Source organism: Mchenga conophoros, linkage group LG20 (assembly GCF_057382185.1).
Source record: "Mchenga conophoros isolate Kocher_MC1m ecotype Shallow Benthic linkage group LG20, M_conophoros_male_GT1.1, whole genome shotgun sequence".
NCBI lineage: Eukaryota > Metazoa > Chordata > Actinopteri > Cichliformes > Cichlidae > Mchenga > Mchenga conophoros.
In genome coordinates, this window is record NC_140545.1 from 15,703,876 (window position 1) to 15,722,806 (window position 18,931).

The window sequence follows — 18,931 nt, forward strand, 5'->3', positions numbered from 1 at the left end:
TAAAGTCAATCATGTAGCTGCATTTGTGTATAATAAAACTGTTTGCTATCAGGACTTTGTGTCTGACTCACTGTAGGTTTATGCATCTAGCATATTCTATCTATCATGTTTAAACAGGGTTTCCAAGGAATGCCAGGATACCCAGGGCCTATAGGAGAAAGGGGCCCCCCAGGTCCTGTGGGACCTACGGTAAGACCTAGGAAATAAATATCACATAAAAGTCTGACCTGTCCTTACAGCTGGTTATTTATCTTTACACTCTACACTACAGGGCTTGCCAGGTAATAAAGGGGAAAGAGGAGAAAAGGTGTGTTATATCATCATTATCTTCTTTTTTTATATAGATCAGCTGTAATGGCATCTGATCTTCTTTTTAAATACCTTCTAAAATGTTTCAGTTTCTTTTCAATTGACTTTATCTGGACAAACAGTTTGTAACTCTGTTTTTTTACAGGGAGAACCTCAGTCCATGGCTATGATCTACCAACTGGTCACACAGGCCTGTGAACAACTAGTACATAGTAAGCACTCTAAAAGCAAGCATGTCAGAAATGCATACTGTCTGCAGTGCTGTTTGCCCTCCTCACTGTGAGGAAGAGTCCAATAAGAGTGCCAAAACATTTTTATTCTTTGCTTTTTCAGAGGAGGTGTTAAAACTCGACATGTTCATTAACGAGATCGGTCGTAAGCCAGTTCCAATTGAAGAGCCAGTGGGGCCTCCAGGGGAACCAGGAATACCAGGGCCCAAGGGCCCACCGGGTGAGAGGGGCTCACAGGGTCGTGTAGGCCCAAGGGGAACACCTGGCAGGCCTGGATATCCAGGAGAGCAAGGTAAGCTTAGTAGATAGTTTGTTGGAAGCAAAACATCACTTACAGTTTGATGTTTAACCAAAGTTATCACATTGATTTGTCTCTTCCCTCTCTGCAGGAAGGAAAGGTGTGCCTGGGGACAAAGGTGATGCAGGGTCCAATGTCCAGGGTCACCCAGGGGTCAAGGGATTAGCAGGTACCTCTGTATAAGTAACATAATAAAAGCACACACACATTCAAAGTTACCAAACTTGAAATGATGTCAATGGTCAATGGTAACTTTATTGTCCCCAGTGGGAAGTTGATTTGCAGTCTGTCCATACACAGAAAGACAAAAACAAACAAAGACAACACACACACAAAAAAATAAATAAATATATATTTTTTAAAAAGCCCAGAGAGAACAGCCCAAATTTTGTCATCAACAAAGTGCAATGTGTAATGGCAACAACCCTTATGTTTAGTATTATTATCCATGACAATAGCAACAGGTACAAAAGACACTCTGTCTCTTGGTCTTTACTCCAAGCACTTTATATTGACGACCTGAGGGAAGCAGCTGAAAATTATTAAAGAAAGGATGGTCTGAACACAACATGACAGAGGTTGTCTTCCACAGCACTTGCCTGTTATAAAAGTCCACAAGCTGGACCTGAGACTTCCCTGAAATCTGACCAGCCACTTTACCCAGATTACTAAGTCTGGTCTTATTGTTCAAACACACATTACCATACCAAGCAATGATACAGACCATTAAAACAGATTCAATAAAACCTTTATAAAAAAGGGTCATCATTCAGTTAAAACCTCTCAGTCTCCTTAAAAAGTACACTCGTTGTTGATCCTTTTTCACTGTAGCAGCAAGACATGACTCAAAGGACAGAGCCTTATAACGAACAACTCCCAAATACTTGTAACTGTCCACCAGTTCAATGGCTGCACCATTTACTACTGTCAGTGCAGAATGGGGGGAATGGTTCCTGAAGTCAATTACCATGTCCTTAGTTTTCAAAGTGTTGATCTTTAAGAATGACTGATCACACCAAGAAGCAAACTCATCCACAACAGGCCAATGGGAATCCTCTTCACCATGAAGAAGGCTTACAATGACTGTAAGCTGCATATTTAATGAAATGCCTGTTAGCCTGTGTACTGCGACAGTCATTAGTGTACAAAAATATAGTAGAGGAGAGAGACAACAACCCTGTGGTGAACCAGTAGAAGAATTCAGCTGTTTGGAAAAGCAGCCGTTGCTATATGTGCTAATAATGAATAATGATAAACTCCTTGTTTTTGACTGTCTCGTAGCATGAGTGTTTTGATAAGCACCTAAAATAAAATGTAGTATTACTGTTTTAAAATGTGTATCCACAGGACCTCCTGGTGAGTCTAAGCTGGGAATCCCAGGTCCCAAAGGAGAAAATGGTATGCTGGGGCCATCTGGGATCCCTGGAACACCAGGTCAGCCGGGCGAGATTGGACCACCGGGTGTTTGTGACAACAGCGGAGGCTGCCACATGCTTCCTCAGCAAACAGGTTAGCAGCTAGAGAAAGGCTACTAATCATGCAACCCTGTGAATGTAATGAGTATGAAGATCCAGGCCTGTTTTTTGTTTTGTGTTAACTAATGAAGTACATGTGTAAGTACATGCATGTTTGTCTGGTGTAAGAGGAGCGCTACAGTAGGCAGGATTTCTATTCTCACATTCTGGTGTGTGTTTTTTGTTGTTGTTGTTGTGGTGGTGGTGTTTCTTATATAGTAATATGATCATTTTGGCTGAGAGTGCTGAAGTCCCAATCTGCTGTCCACACCTTACGTTTATGAGGTGCAGCCAATCAGAAGACAGATGGTTTAAAGAATGGTTGACTTAAAAGGAGATGAACTAAACCAGCTTGTTTTAGTAGCTGCACGTGACTAAATCACTGTGGACTGTGTTCAGCTGTGAGCCATGCAAAGCTGCAAAGCACTTCTCATTTGACAGAATTGGGTAACTTTGACATCATTTTCACTTATTCGGCATCCTTTTCAAGTTTCTTTCTTCACACAGAAGACTCTTATGATGACTACCAGCCTTGAATGGAGAAAACATGCAGGAGGCAGTGGTAAGGTGACTGACATCTGTAGGAAATGACTGGTTAATTTCGAAGTGAGCAAAAGACTGACACTGGAGCACAGAAGAACTTTGAAGAGGTTTGAAGAGGTTTGCTGCATTGAAAAAGAAAATAGTAAGGGAAGATTGTGTCTCTCTCTTCTCTTATTAAAATCTTCACTCATGTTTCAAATCAGCTAAGAAATTATTCACTTAAGAACAATTAGGGAGCTTTTTCATACAAAACCTACCAGTTGATGGATAGCTTCATAAGAGATCTTTTCCCAGTGGAATCAGTAAAGTCTTGCCTTAAACAATGTATTCGCACTGAAATCTTTGTTGCCACGTTTCTGTATTCATGCACTGTATCAATGCCAAATAGTTTAGCTGCATATGTTATTTTCTGTGTATTTCATTTGCCATTCTAACCTTAACTGCCTCAAGAAGAATGAAATTGCATAATCCATGGTGGAAAAGCTTCTTTTTCTTCCATGGTATAAATGATGCTGTGAGAACATTTCTTTCCACGTGTATGATAATTGTTATATTGTTAATTATATTAACTGTATCTGGATATCCATGTTTATTTTAAACTGTATGAATTCTAATTGCTTATTTGTGTTTACATTTAATGATTTTCAAAGCTTTGGTGACAAGAATTTGTGTATAAAAGAAAGAGAAATACAGTGTCAGATAATATTTCTTTTGGTGTATCTTTTTTGTTGCTTTTTCTATGTTTTTTTTAATCTTGTTAATAAAATGTATAAAAATGTGTGTAATTAATCACAATGTGTTAGTGTGTAATCACCCTGAGACATGCATGCCTGTCTGCCAGCATCAAATCTAAAGCTGGTTCTGATTTGCAGATGCAGCCTGCGTAATTTGTCCAGATTATCCGAGCTCTGTTCACTACACATCCAGTCTTCACTTATCAAATCTGTAAGATTCAAGGCTGGTCCTTAAAAGCTCCCAACAACGCAAAACTGCAGTTTTGTGTTGTGTCACTGGAACAAAAAGTCATAATGTAATGAAATTCTGTTAGGAGGGTGGAAAAAAATAACATGATAGTGTTATAATTCTTCATTCAACCATCTTGAGGAGATCATTGTTTCCAGTGGCCTCTATTTTGCAGAGCACAGCCAACCTGTAAGTGACAAGCAAAATGTTGTCAAATTGCCTGCAGTAGTAGTCTCGGGCTGGGGGGCTGCAGTAATCCTAGCGTATTTGTCAAAATAAAGGGAGATCATTTGGACCGAAGTGGGGAAATTCTTGTTACCTTCAAATACTTTGCACAACACTGCAGAAAATAAACTCTCGGTTACTGGTTGTAACAGGGCGGCCCTTAGCGGCTGGAAACACAGTGAGATGGACCAAGGCAAGTGTAGTGGAACCAAAAAACGCATTTATTTGCTATACAGCTCTCCTTACAACAATTAATTTGTTAAGCTTCTTCACAGCACAAAAATCCATCCTCTAATGACAACTGGCAGCCTTAAATATGTTCAGCTGTCACAGACTTAACCATTATTCCACTCTCAGGTAAATTCTTAAATCCCAACCTTCCATCACAGTATACAATATATCAATAAGAATAAATAAATACATAAATACATTTTCACATTTACATATTAATAAATATTTCACACTTAATGTTACACCAAACCCAATATTATAAAAACCCAAGCACAAAAAGATTCACCACACTCTCTTTACCAATGGTCTCTCCCGGAACCTTTAAATGGTGTCTGGACCCCCAGAGAAACATTTGCCCAAACACCTTGAAAAGGACACAGGCAAGAAAGGTGAGTAATCATTATCTTACACTTATTTGCACCACTTTTATCCCTAGATTTCACACACACATTTGCATTAGTTTTCCTTACTGGTAAACCTTAATCACAATCTCGATCACCATTCTTCTCTCCTGACAGACAACCACCACATTCCTTGATGAGGAGCAGCTGTGCAGGATCTGAAATAAGGCTACCAACTGATTTTAAAATTCCCAATAAATAGTCAATAAATATTTAAACTTCTTGTGTGCAAATCCATGCTTAAAGTGCAATGCTAAATAAAGTGCTTGATAAGGTGCTTTTAATAAAGTGAAAGGTGTGCTCTAAAGTGCTATACAGATAATATAATATAAATAAATGCAGTAAGGGAGTCCTCTTCCTTAAACTGGTCTTACGTTTAAATAGTGAAAGTGCTGAAATATATATATTTAGAAATGTTCCTTTTGACTTTGTCATGTTATTTGATGATTATTGTTATTGCATTCATGTACAAGCAGGATATTGAAGCTGTAGTTCGGTTTTATTGTGGAATATTCTGCTTGCCTTGAATATTTAAATATTCAGCAGACTCGGCAACAATGCAGAAGAGCTGAAGGCCACTATCAGAGCAATCTGGGCTCTCATCACACCTGAGCAGTGCCACAGACTGATTCCATGCCACGCCTTATTGCTGTAGTAATTCAGGCAACAGGAGCCCCAACTAAGGCTACGTTCACATTGCAGGCGAAAGCGCATCAAATCCGATTTTTTTGACGCTATGCGACCCATATCCGATCATGGTATGAAAGTGTGAACGGTACAAATCCGATATTTTCAAATCCGATCTGGGTCACTTTTGTATGTGGTACTGAATCCGATACATATCCGATGTTTCAGAAAGCGACTGCTGTTTGAACGGTCATGTCGCATTAAATCCGTCTTTTACGTCACTGACACAAGACAGACGCCAATTATCAGCGCCCGATAAGACATTGCGAAAGCTTCTTGGCCATCCGGTGAAACTGCTGGGAAGACAACGTTGGAGAAACGTGAACATTTTATTTGTACTGCATAATCTGCAGATTAAGACAGAAATCTGCAACTATCCTTTGAAGCACCGCTCCTCTCTAAAACAGCGATAAGGATAATTATTAGGTTATCTACATTATTATGTAAATAACAAAATAACTTAAAGCAAAAATTGGGAAACGTGAAGTCCGAAGTCTTTATATTAAGGGCCATCAGTCAAACAATATTGTTTGCTCTGGGTCTAAACAGAGCGCGTTGTGTGTGACATCTTCTTTTGCGCATGCGGGCCGCTTTGAGCGTTCACACTAGAGCGCGTTTGCTGTCGCATTTTTTTTGTAGTGTGAACGAGCAGACAAAAAAATCAGATTTGATCAAAAAATCGGAATTGAGCATTAAGACCTGCAGTGTGAACGTAGCCTACGTATTGAGTGCTGTACATGCTCATACTTTTCGTGTTCATACTTTTCAGTTGGCCAAGAGTTCAAAAAATCCTTTCTTTGTATTGGTCTTACGTAATATTCTAATTTTCTGAGATACTGGATTTGGCGTTTTCATTAGTTGTCAGTTATAATCATCAAAATTTTAAAAAATAAACACTTGAAATATATCAGTGTGGAATGAATGTATTCATTTTACAACTTTCACTTTTTGAATGGAATTAGTGCAGGTGTGGAGATATTTCTAGATGTTCTGGAAGTGTAGTTTTTTCATTATTTGCTTTTGTGGTATAGTCCTATATTAGCTGTTAAATGGCATTTATTAATATGATTGGATTTGACTTTAAGGTTTGAATTATGGTATTTCAAAGCAGCAAAACATTGGATCCTGGTTAAGTTGTATTTGTTTGTCTGATTGTTGAATTGTTTCTGTATTATTTTGTGTATTTTTCTTATAAGATTCGCAAGGGAAATGGCAGGACCACTGGGTTGCTTCTCAGAAGAAGATAGTCATAATAATATTTGTTTTTGTTGTGGTATAAAACTGTATTGCCTGCTTACAGGGCCATCCTTTTTGTGAAGCAGATCGCTGATTCACATCAAGGTCCAGCGTGCTGCAACTTGTCATTTCAACTGCTACAGCAAATGAAGTCTTTTAAAAGTTAGTCGTTCTCCTGTACTTCAGAGAAGAAAACGAACACAGCAAGTACAAAAACCTTAACTCACCACTAGGTAAAGATCACCCTGAGTGGCTTTAACTTGCATTATTCAATATTACAATATTGACCAAATAAATATTATGTTTTATTGCAGCTTGAAAAACTAATGGCCTTGGCTACAAACCACTGCTGCTTTCTGGGAAGAAGAGCAAAAAAGGAGAAATCAGATGTGAAATATTAACCCCTGGCTGCAGACTTACAGCCTTTGTCAAGGAATCCCTTCAGAAGATGTGCTGATGTTATCAGTACTGTTGTGAAGGTAAGATTCAGATCCTGCATTTTTAAAGTTATGATTTATGTTTTTGGTGTAAAAAAAAAAAGTTTCTTATGTTTACCTGTTAGAAGACCATTTTAGTGTAAAACCAGAAATTAAATCATCAATTCTCCCGTTTTCACATAAGCCATCTTTAATGTCCTCTTTTCTGCCACTGTCACCAGAGTATCCAGCTTTATGCCAGCCACCTTGTTGATTAGTTTTTCCAGCCTGGATGAGTCCATCTTTGCTGTGCTGCTCCCCCAGCACACCACAGCATAGAATAGTACTCCAGCAACTGCCAACTGGTAAAACATCCTCAGGAGCTTCCTGCAGATGTTGAAAGACCTCAGTCTCCAGAGGAAGTACAGTCTGCTTTTTTTGCATGACCAGTCCAGTTTGTTGTCCACCCACAGCCCGAGGTACTGTACTAGTTGACCACCTCCATCTCCTCTCCCTCTATCTGAACTGGCAGTGGACCTGGTATGGACCTCCTAAAGTCCACAACCAGTGGTCTTTGAGGTGTTGAGTTGCAGGTGGTTTGTGGGACTCCATGTAACAAAATTCCTCAGAAGCCTCCTGTACTCCTCTACCTGAGCACCCTGTGGTGCTCCTGTGCTGCTGACCACAATGTCAGCCCTGATGTCCTTCAGCCTAATGTACTGTGGTCTGTTGGTGAGATTGTTGGCGATCCAAGCAACCTGGCAGGGGTCCACCTGCATCCTGTTCAGCTTTTCCTGGAGCAGACGGGGCCCTCAAAGGCACTCAAAGTCAAGAAACAGGATCCTGACCGTGCCTTTTCCCTTGTCCAGGCGTGAGCGGGCTGTGCTGCTTTCATCTCCTCTTTCACTTTGCTCCAGAAGGCCTCCTCCTTCATGTTGAGGACAGCTTTGACTTCCTGTGTTACCCACGGTTTTATTAGGATAACACCGTACCACCTTAGCAAGGGCGACCGCATCCACACAAAAGTTGACATAATAAGTATGACAGTGTGTCGCCGCCTCTGTCCTCACCATGTGGGATCAGAAGCACATCCCAGTCTGTGGTGTCATAGCAGTCTCTCAGAGCATCCTCCTTTTCTGGGGTCCATCTCCTAATGGAGCAGGTTGTGACAGGCTGCCTTTGGATGAGGAGTCCAAAGGCAATCTATCTATTGTTTTGACATCATACCCTGCAGAATTAGAGACGAAGCAGCCGGGCTATGTAAAAAGTGTAAGGGGGCGTGTTCGCGGTCATGTCCAGAGACGCTCCACCACGAGTTACTACTGAGCAGACTCTGGCTCCAAAAGTGGAACATGGCAGCGCCCACAAGCGGGATATTTTGGCTTCATTTTCCCCCAATGGGAGGAAGTGCTGTCGCATCATTCATCTTTTTATACAGTAATTGGTTAGGACCAATCAGCCAAACAGCAATCTTCTCCTTAAGGAATTTCAAAAATATACAAAACAATATATATAACTTCATAAGTCGACAAAATAAAATCCAGAAAAATCATGTCGCTTTTCAGATTCATGATTCTTTCGGTTGCGTCATGAAGATGTTTTTTTCAAGTTCAAGTTTATACATTTAACCTTAGGTTGAGGTCTTTCATGTTTCTTTAACAAAAAAAATCCGTATTCACAAATCTCTCTTCTATATGATGGTATGTGTGTGGAAATGTGTATGCATGTCTGTGTGTGTACAACGGATCACACAGCAAGCATTTGTTTGGCCTGCTAATATGGCGCCTCAAGCAAAAATCCTGGCCACGCCCCATCCCTTAAGATCCCGCTCCAAAGTCCTGTTAACCTACAGATCTACAAAGACGCTGCACTTTTAACTCTGAGGGAGATGGAGAATGAGCCCATTTCCAAAAAAAGTGGAGTGTGTTCCTTTAAGTACTATATTGTCAAAAACTAAAGTGTACACACATACACACACATACCATCGAATGGAAGACAGATTTCTGAATGAGGATTTTGTTTTTGTTAAAGAGACATGAAAGTGTACATAAACAGTTGTATCTTGTTTACTGTATCACTGACAGATAATTAATTTCAAAGTAAAGTTAATGCTACATTATAGTGAGATATTTTGTAATGTGAAATACTGTAAGCAAATGAATAAACAACCTCATTCTTGCTAGACCTTTGACTCAGATGTACATAAAACATTGTTACTTTTATTATTATTGTTATCATTATTATTATTTCACTAAATATATTTTAAATGATACTTTGATATACATTCTACTGTAAGGTTGTAAATGTATTTTCTTCGCCCTAAAATATCTTTTGAAATGTATTTTGGTCTGAAACTAATAAAGATCACACTAAAGTGATGGTTCATCATAGAAAGGAAGGCCTTCTCTGAATGAGACAAACTCAGAATCTGTGTCTTTCTTTTCTGGTTTAGAGACTTCAGGAACTTATTTTTTTCCATATATGATGATGATCATGATGAATGAATGCAGTACTGTAAGTGAAAGGCACTCTTGAGTTAAGAACACAGTATGGTATGTATTCCTCCCTCAGCTCCTTCCTCTCAGCTTGGCACCTATTCAGACAGTCTTTGCACAGGAAGCTTTCTTTGACTAGGTAAAAGCTCTCTGAAATACTGACTGGTTTCTCAGTGGGTATCTTCTCAGCAATATTCCTGTCCATCTTGATACTCTCCAGCTACAAGTGGCAGCCGGGGCTGAATCTGTTATCAGAATGGCCAATGTGGCAGAGCTCCTTAATATATCTTAAGTCTATATACTGCAGAAATATACTAACCCTAAAGCTATAAAAACTATTGTTGTATGTGGAAAAAAAAAAAGAAGATCCTTCAATCACTTTACTCTCTGGCTTAATTAGATAAACTCCCCCCCCCCCCCCCCCCCCCCCCCCCTCTCTAGCGTATGTGTATTGTATGTTCTGGCTAATGCTTGTTTGTTTGTTTGTTTGTTTCTCGTACACAATTTCTGGAAGTACAAAACCTTTAATGCAATACTGTTTAATTTTACTTTGTATTGTATTTAAAGATTAAATAAAGATCTTTAAAAAAAAAACTGCACGAGATTAACGTTGCGTTTTTTGACATTTAGGTTCACACTCCACACCAGTTGGTGGCGGTAATGCACCATTTTGCTGTTTGCTAACCACCTATAAATAATATAAGGAAGAAGGAGCACAAGCTCAACGTCGCCATGGCAAGCAGGAAAACTTCCCGGCCAAACCGAGACAGCGGGGACAAATACTCAGTACTATTACCCACCTACAACGAAAGAGAAAACCTGCCTTTAATAGTGTGGCTGCTTGTCAAGTATTTCGGGGAAAGGTGAGTTACTGGGAACTAGCAAAGGCTTTCCGCTTGTGCTAGCTAACGGTGGAAGTCAATGATGAGCTGTCACTAAAGTAGTGTCAGCTGCTCGGCTTCAATGGGTCAGTGTAAGATTTAAAGAATATAAGAGCTGTAAGGGTAATGTTAAGCTTACTTATTGCTGCCGTATTCTTATATTTCATTTGCCTTTTGTTTTTGTTTTTTTGTTTTTTTGCAGTGGGTTTAACTACGAGATAATTGTTATTGACGACGGAAGCCCAGATGGGACACTGGAGGTGGCAGAACAGCTTCAGAAAGTCTATGGGGAGGACAAGATCGTAAGTATTAAAGCCGTAAAGATAGATATGTTACTTTAAGAAGTACCAACAGTACATCACGAAAGTTAGATACATTTATGAAATAAGAGCGCATTTTATATGTCATAACGTTGTTTTGCTTGGGAACTATTTGCCATAGTATTTACTGTCCATGCCAAAGGATTTACTTAAACTATTTTGTGTTTCAGCTGCTACGACCAAGAGCAAAAAAATTAGGCCTAGGTAAGTATTAAACTATGTCAAAATGAGTGTGTAAGCTTTAGTACATTTTGTTATCTGCTCATAAGAATGTTTGTCTTGCTTTCAAAGGCACTGCCTACATTCACGGCATGAAGCATGCTTCTGGGAACTTCATCATCATAATGGATGCAGATCTTTCCCATCATGTGAGTGGAGCATGTTTCAGTCATACTGTCTGTGTTCGTCTTTTAATTGCTTGACGACAGTAAGTGGTAAAATTCTACATGTCTAACTTACAGTCTCAACATCAACTCTTAAGGTTATCTTTCTGATTAAGAGGTTAATCGTATATCAGCAGTTACTTCTTTTAGATCGGCTGACAATTCGTTACCATTCCCTAAAGCAGGGGTCTCAAACTCGCAGCCCGGGAGCCACTTGCGTCCAGAGATGGGCAGTAACGCGTTACTTGTAACGTGTTACTGGTACTTCTTACTTGTAACGGGTTACAGTAATCCGATTACTTTTTTCAAGTAACGAGTAAAGGGATTACTATTGCAAAAATGGTCATTAGATTACCGTTACTTTCCCGTAGGAACGCTTCATTACTGCGTTATTAAAACGGTGATTGTTTTGCAAGAATGTCTCATGACAGTGACGTAAGCGAGTGCGACGTTCGTGACAACAGCTGTGTGCAGATCAACAATGGATAACATCGAGTGCGGGAGAGAGTATGAGCATGCAGCGTTTAAAGCGTGGAAGTACTGACCTTACTTTAAGTTTGATTCCATAAAAAGTGACAAAAACATTAGTGTCCATTGTGCATGGGAAGAAAACTTCTTTTTACAGCGAAAAAAGCCCCTAAACTTCCAAGCAAGCACTGAATGCGCTACCATGTAATGGGAAACTCACAGTGGAGATTCTTCCACTGAACGCTGCGGCACACCTGCACCAAGGCAAACCTCCGCCTAACCTACTCCTGCTTTACAGGTGAAAATGGAGCAAAAGGACCGCCAGTCTTTGACTTTATTTATTTTCTGCTGTGTTTTACTTGCATCTATTTGAAAGAATGAGTGTTAACACACAAAAAAAATTATTTTATGTGCTGGAATGTGCAGAAAATAGGTTTAAATATTAAACAAATTTCTTCCAATGTTGCATATAATTACATTTTTGCTTGATGCATAAAGTTAAAAGATTAAAACTAATAAAACAATTTTTAAAAAGAGACTTTTCCATTTGATTACATTTTGTATGATGGATTATGTAGAAAAAGTTGAATTGGGCTGAAAGATCTATCGCTTTATCACCTATTCAGGTTCGTGCTTTTAAAAAGTAACTAAGTAATTAATTACTTTTGAAGATAAGTAATCAGTAAAGTAATGGGATTACCTTTTGGGGGGAAGTAATCAGTAGTTAGTTACTGAGTACTTTTTTCAAGTAACTTGACCAACACTGCTTGCGTCCCACGTCACCCCTATTTGCGGCCCCGTATATTGACGTGAAGAAATAGAATGCAGTTTGGCTCTTGAAGTTACTGTTTGTTGTTGAGTGTTAATATAATAAGTTTTTTAAAAAGCAAAAAACTATTGGGGCAATCGTGACTCCAGAGTTGGGAGTTCGCCTTGTAAGGTTGCCGGTTCGAGTCCCGGCTTGGACAGTCTTGGTTGTTGTGTCCTTGGGCAAGACACTTCACCCGTTGCCTACTGGTGGTGGTCAGAGGGCCCGGTGGCGCCAGTGTCCGGCAGCCTCGCCTCTGTCAGTGCGCCCCAGGGTGGCTGTGGCTACAATGTAGCTTGCCATCACCAGTGTGTGAATGTGTGTGTGAATGGGTGGATGACTGGTTGTGTAAAGCGCTTTGGGGTCCTTAGGGACTAGTAAAGCGCTATACAAATACAGGCCATTTACCATTTAATATGCAGACAACAAGAGCGAGTATAAACATGTTCAGGGATTGATTGACTGTGTTAGTTCAGTGAGAGAGTTATTTGTAAAGAAAACAATTTTCACCAGCACTGAAGAACTAATGTGTGAACTTATGTCTGCTTATTTGGTAGGTCAATGAAGGGCTAAAAAAATGTGTATTCACATTTGCAGTTTTGTCTTGTTACACAATATTTGAAATTTAAAAAACAAACAAACGAAACACTACATTTTCAGAAATATTTGTGGGTGTTTTCAGGTTTGTTTGTTATTGTACTACTTGAACACTAAAGTGGCCCTCCAATGAAATGACCGTACCAGCAGTGGCCCACAGCTCATTTAAGTTTGAGACCTGCCCTGAAGCCTAAAACGTCAATTGTTCTTACCTACAAACCAGCAAGATACCAGGTTACTGGTATACATTCTGCCATTTCTAATGTGCCTAAAATGTTATGTACAACATGTTCTCTGTCTGCTATTTCTTGTCAGCAATAATCTTAATGTTTTTCTTTTCCATTTCAGCCCAAGTTTATCCCAGAGTTTATTCAGTAAGTGTCTCTGAATTCCCATTTCCTATATTTTTATTTCTGTAGAGCCAGACTTACCTGGCTGGATTTTAGGGACCAATGCCAGTGGTGATTTACAGGGAATAAAGAAAGAATCTACAGTTGTGAAACGGGGGGGGGGAAGGCTGGGATATGGTGGACTGAAAATCAGTGGCGACAGAACTGCAAACACTGTGATGAAATATGAGGAAACTTGGATTTTTTTATTTATTTATTTATTTTTTTAAATTCTAATCATCATCAACATATGAGAAGTCAAGGTAGCGCTTGAGTGTCTACAGACACCAGTGAATCTGTGCATGGCTGCATGTTGTTTTTTTTTTTTTTTTTTTTTGTTTTTTTTAAGAATGCCAATGATTTTTAGGCTACATTTAAGGTGGTTACACCCAAATATTCACTTCTAAACTTCTCAGAATTGTACAAATTATGTTTTGGCACAACTCCAATAGGCACCAACAACACAAGCATGATGGAGAGGTTCAGCTGAATAACTGAAATCCATGTAGGTGTGATGTAGCAGTGAGCTGTGTGATGTAGCTGTGTGCTGCAGCAGCTACAGCATTTTGAATTTCATCACAAATTCTGCTTTAGAGTAATGTGCGCGCTGCCTTTATGTGAAGCCAATGCTCATCTACATTCTTTCTAATGGCCAGCAGGGGGCAGTTCTTTTGGATGCAAAAAGACTTGCTTTTGTACTGGGTCATAGGAAACCAAGCCTCACTGTCTGCATGTTGTGTATGAAAAGAGTAAAGTGTTGGTTCAGGTAACATATGTTGATACATACAGCACAGTCACAGAATAGCAAACAAGTGTTAATGTTAGACATAACCTGAGTAAATAAAAAAATTAATTGTTTGTTGATCTGACGGATGTAGAGAGAAAAACTTTGCACAGCACTGTTTGTCTGTCATAGCTCAGTATCAGCCAAATATTTCAGCTAACAAATACTAAATCAGCTCCAAGAGATTAATATTTGTTCAGTACCTCTGCCTCGGATGACAGTTTTTAGTGTCTTTCCTTTATTTCAAATACCTTTTTGTTTCTGTTATGTCAGGAAGCAGAAGGAAGGCAATTACGACCTGGTTTCTGGTACTCGATACCGAGGGAACGGAGGGGTTTACGGCTGGGACCTTCGCAGGAAACTCATCAGGTCACTACGGGTTAACACTTTGTAATCAGTTTCCACTCACCTAATAGGCAAGAGGCTGACGTTTTATATTTCTTCATTATTTTTTTTTTCTCCTCCCCTTCCTCCTCTTGTTCACAGTCGGGGGGCCAACTTTTTGGCTCAGGTGTTGTTGAGACCTGGTGCTTCAGATCTCACAGGCAGCTTCAGGTAATTGGTGTTACTGTTGTGATGCTGTGAATTAAGTGCTACTGACTCTTACATTAGAGCTGTATTTTCTTTCACTACTGCTGTGTTTATTTTTATTTTTTTTTGTTATTGTTTATTTATTTTATTTATTTTCCTCCACTGACTGACTTCAGACTATACAAGAAAAAGGTGCTGGAGAGTCTTGTTGAGCAGTGTGTGTCCAAAGGCTACGTCTTTCAGATGGAAATGATCGTCCGAGCCAGACAACTCAACTACACAATCGGAGAGGTGAGGTTCTCTCTCTCTCTCTCTTTTTACTTTTTTTTTTTTTTTTTTTTTTTATTAATGTGTTTAATTTTCAGGTAGTTCAGTGTGAGAGAAATCATTTGTGTGTCATTCGTTCTCTTGTTTGTTTGTTTCTTTGAGGATTAAAAATTGGGGATTAAAGAAAATGTGGGGTTTTTTTGTTATTCATGTCTTTTGAGTGCTTTTTTCCTCTTGATTTTATGCTAATAGAAAAATGAAAGCCAAGAAAACGATTTGATTCTCATATTTAATCAGTCTGATTTGTGTGAGCAGGAAGCTGCTGACTTGTTTAAAGGAGTAATAAGTATCTCTTCTTTTTTTTCTTTTTTTTTTTTTAATGATTTACAGTTTTTGGCTTGCTATTGGGAGCTTTAAAACTGCATTCTGCTTCATTACTCACTTTTAGAAGTGCTGTAATAAATTTTAAAACCAGTTTTTAGGGCAATTTCACAGCTTTGTCTGTGTCCAGACCACATAGCTTCAAAACCAATATGCGTATATGGGTCATATACACACAGAAATAGACTTCATAGCATGTTTGAGGTGTGTGTGTGTGTGTGTGTGTGTGTGTGTGTGTTTTTTGTTTTTTTTTTTTTTTTTGTTTTTTTTTAATATAGGATAGAGGAGCAATTTAAAAAAATAAAATAAAATAAAATCTGCATTAAATATCCTATTAGAGCAGGTGTAGCTTAAAAGCCACTACTCTTGCTAGAAGGTATACAGTGACATTTACGGGTTAGTCAGATGACAGTCGCTCTTTTTCTCTGGCTCGATGACTGTGGTACTCATGCTGAAAACACTGTGTCCTCACTGATTTGTTTTACTTATAATATGCTTTAATTGTGATAGAAAGTCTCTTTATTTTATTTATTTATTTTTAGTCTGTGCTTTTGTTGTTATGTACTTTTGGCTATTTATTATTTCCCTAGGGATTTTCACAGTGGATAGAAGTGCATGAGTTCTACAGCAGAGGGGTATACTATGAAACAAGTTCAACACAGCCAGCTTTCATTGTGTTAAGTAGTGTGAAAAAAATCTAAAACTGCTTTCAGCATGCTCACATAAAACGAGGTGTTTGACACGTCATGTGACTCTTCTGCTTACAAAGATCCCTTTGAATAACATTATTAGACGATGATGATGATGATAAATTGGTCATTTAAAATCTATAAAAACATAAGAGTGAAATGCAGCACTGTTGCAGATAATTTATGCTGTAGAAGTTATTAATCTTGGGATTTAGTGCACAGAGCAGTAAAATAAACATTTTAATTTAAGGGAATTATTTTAATGATGAGCGCGCCTTCGGTGCTGCTGTTTACTTCTGTTTTCTAGTAGCTGCAATTCCAGGAGTGTAAAATAGTTAGCAGTAGATCAGAATCAAATATAAAAACATTTAACTCCAAATTAATACATGCATTAATTCATTCCCATAACATGCACATAGGAAATGTGTTCTATATCCATAATAACTACTCTCAGCTCCTCCAATGTCACAAAGAGTCACTGCAGCTTGTAGCTCCGCAATATGTGATTCTGCAGTTTTCTTTCCTAACACAACGAGAGAGGGATTTGAGTCTTTTGTTCAGCCTTTTTCCTGTTGAACAAGTGTGTTAACTGCTACACTGTGAAATCACCCAAGCAGAGGATCCATATTGCACTTAAAACATGACATGAATAATAGAATCTGTGAAAATTTCCGGCAGTTTTAAACCGAAACCCTGAACACAACTCGCTCCCAAGCAGGTTGTGTGTTCAGCATAAGTTACCATGGTGATTTAGCCAGGTAAAAAGAGATCCACTTTCACCCACAGAAACCTCAGACTTTAAGCTCCAGATAGCTCGCTAAGAACTTGATTTTCCCTCTTATTACACCCCTCAAGAGTGCAGTAACTTGTACACTCCTTGAGGCTGACTTTGTGCCTCCTTCTGGTATCAAACCCATGATGTCCACACTATGGAGTCACTTCCTGTAGTTTAGGTAAAGTTAAATATTATCTCAGTGTTCATGTACCGTAAATCCCAGACTACAGAGCGCAAATGATTAAAAGCCGCATGCTCTAATTTTAGAAAGAGAATCAATTTTGTACTTGTACAGGCCGCACCGGTTTTTAAGCCGTATGCTTATTACACGTGAGGATTTTTAACATTTAATTTAATCTGTAAGGTAACATAAACATGGTAACATAAACGTTATGGTAACATACAAAAATACATACTGCAAGTGCTTTTTTTTTTTTTTTTTTTTTTTTTCCTCGAACAGCGCCTGTAACAGTATACGTACGTATCAGTAACGCGCTAATTACGTTGCTTATGGGTTTTTTTTTTTTTATGGAACAGTGCACATACAACATTACAAAAATGTATACCGTATATATACTACTTATCAATTTTATTGGTCTACTGTTATCAGGCAAAATGTTTTTGGCCGCATGGAAAAAAAAAAAATGCATTAGCCGCACGTCAGTATAAGCCGCAGTGTTCACAGTGTGGGGGGGGGGAAGTAGCGGCTTATGACCCAAAAACTACGGTAATTTCTTTTCTGAAAGCTTCATTTTTATTTCAGTTAAGATTTTTTTATTTTTTTTTTTTAAATGCTTTTAGTTTTTGGTTCAGTTTTAGCCATCTATATTTACCATGTGCAGAGACAATTTGACACAGTTTCACATTTGTGAAGTTATTATTTTGTTATATTAAACATATAAAACAGGTCTAGGTCAAATGTATGTGTGTGTGTGTGTGTGTGTGTGTGTGTATATATATATATATATATATATATATATATATATATATATATATATATATATATATATATATATATATATATATATATATATATATATATATATATATATATATATATATATATATATATATATATACAGTTTTTATCTGTCTTGTATGAAAAGCATACAAGAGTGAAAACACATAAGATCCCTTGAAAAATTATATAATGAAACTTGTATGTTTTGTATACTTACTAAAAAACTATATGAAAGTAATGAGAAAGTGGCCACTTTCATGAGTAAATCATATGTTTTTACTATTTCTCTTCCATATGGGCACCTACAGACGGTTTTCTAGATATGAATAAAGTCTGCTTTTTAAGCTAAAGGAAGTGTTCAGAATAAATTAAACTAATGTTAACTCTTCTCTTAACTAGTGAATCCTCTGATTTTTTTAATTTTATTTATTTATTTATTTATTTATTTTTTCTTGTAAAACAAATCTGTTGTTCTTCCAACAGGTACCCATTTCCTTTGTGGACCGAGTTTATGGAGAGTCCAAACTAGGAGGGAATGAGATCGTATCGTACGCAAAGGGACTGCTCATGCTTTTTGCCACAACATGATCAGTTTGTAAAATCCACAGGCCTGTAGTCTTACTGTGTTTAATACAGTTCTATCAGAATTGTAATGAGGAAGGGGGGAAAAAAACTCCACTTGCCTGTGGTCAGACAGCAAATACCAAGGGAGACGTCTCTCCCTGTTAGGTGTAAATATAAAAGAAGTCCCTGTCAGTAGACCTTCAAGAATACAAAAGAAACATAGTGCTTTACATTCCCATCATCCTCTTTAATCAGTTTCTGGCAAAGCGTCTCATCACTCTGCATTAACAAGCTGTCACATGACTTAAAGTGCACACTGAAGTGCTCCACCTATGCTTGATTGTATAGAATTAAACTGTTTTTTTTATCACTGGCCTTGAGAGATTTTTTTTTCCTTTTGGGATGCAGGCAGCTTCTCTTACTGATGTTCTTTAAGGAGTTTAAAGCCTGAAATAAACATGATTGTTTATTAATATTTTGGACACAGAACCTCCGAGATTTTTTAGTAAATTGGCTTTTTCCTGATAATTGTTGTAGTAGTGACTCTATACGGCCCTTATGGAAGTTTAACTCTGTCATTCTCAA

General features: G+C 38.2%; 2 protein-coding genes across 6 annotated transcripts in view; both read left to right on the top strand.

The window, feature by feature from the left end:
* The window catches only part of LOC146550554 (collagen alpha-1(XX) chain-like), a 43,855-nt gene extending 40,256 nt beyond the window's left edge, over positions 1 to 3,599 (top strand). For 4 of the 5 annotated variants that reach the window (XM_085260284.1, XM_085260287.1, XM_085260286.1 and 1 more), the window contains 7 exons: positions 118 to 189; positions 272 to 307; positions 455 to 521; positions 643 to 831; positions 929 to 1,006; positions 2,185 to 2,346; positions 2,859 to 3,599. In XM_085260284.1, coding sequence (XP_085116410.1) covers positions 118 to 189; positions 272 to 307; positions 455 to 521; positions 643 to 831; positions 929 to 1,006; positions 2,185 to 2,346; positions 2,859 to 2,887 — 633 coding nt within the window. In that variant the 3' untranslated portion in view covers positions 2,888 to 3,599. The remainder of the gene's footprint in view (positions 1 to 117; positions 190 to 271; positions 308 to 454; positions 522 to 642; positions 832 to 928; positions 1,007 to 2,184; positions 2,347 to 2,858) is intronic. The other variant, XM_085260285.1, reaches the window with a different exon arrangement.
* Positions 3,600 to 10,232: 6,633 nt separating this feature from the next.
* dpm1 (dolichyl-phosphate mannosyltransferase subunit 1, catalytic) lies at positions 10,233 to 18,720 on the top strand. Its single transcript, XM_085260399.1, has 9 exons — positions 10,233 to 10,411; positions 10,632 to 10,731; positions 10,920 to 10,953; positions 11,041 to 11,117; positions 13,354 to 13,379; positions 14,452 to 14,547; positions 14,665 to 14,733; positions 14,886 to 15,000; positions 18,266 to 18,720. Exons 1-9 carry the CDS (start codon positions 10,281 to 10,283, stop codon positions 18,368 to 18,370), a joined length of 753 nt encoding a protein of 250 aa, XP_085116525.1. The 5' UTR covers positions 10,233 to 10,280; the 3' UTR covers positions 18,371 to 18,720.
* The last annotated feature ends 211 nt before the right edge of the window (positions 18,721 to 18,931 follow it).

Bases quoted from the DNA above. Each gene is read 5' to 3' on its own strand.
- dpm1 (XM_085260399.1), top strand. From the start codon at position 10,281: ATGGCAAGCAGGAAAACTTCCCGGCCAAACCGAGACAGCGGGGACAAA. The intron at 13,380-14,451 runs GTAAGTGTCTCT...CTGTTATGTCAG, and splicing joins TTTATCCCAGAGTTTATTCA to GAAGCAGAAGGAAGGCAATT. The intron at 15,001-18,265 runs GTGAGGTTCTCT...TTCTTCCAACAG, and splicing joins TCAACTACACAATCGGAGAG to GTACCCATTTCCTTTGTGGA.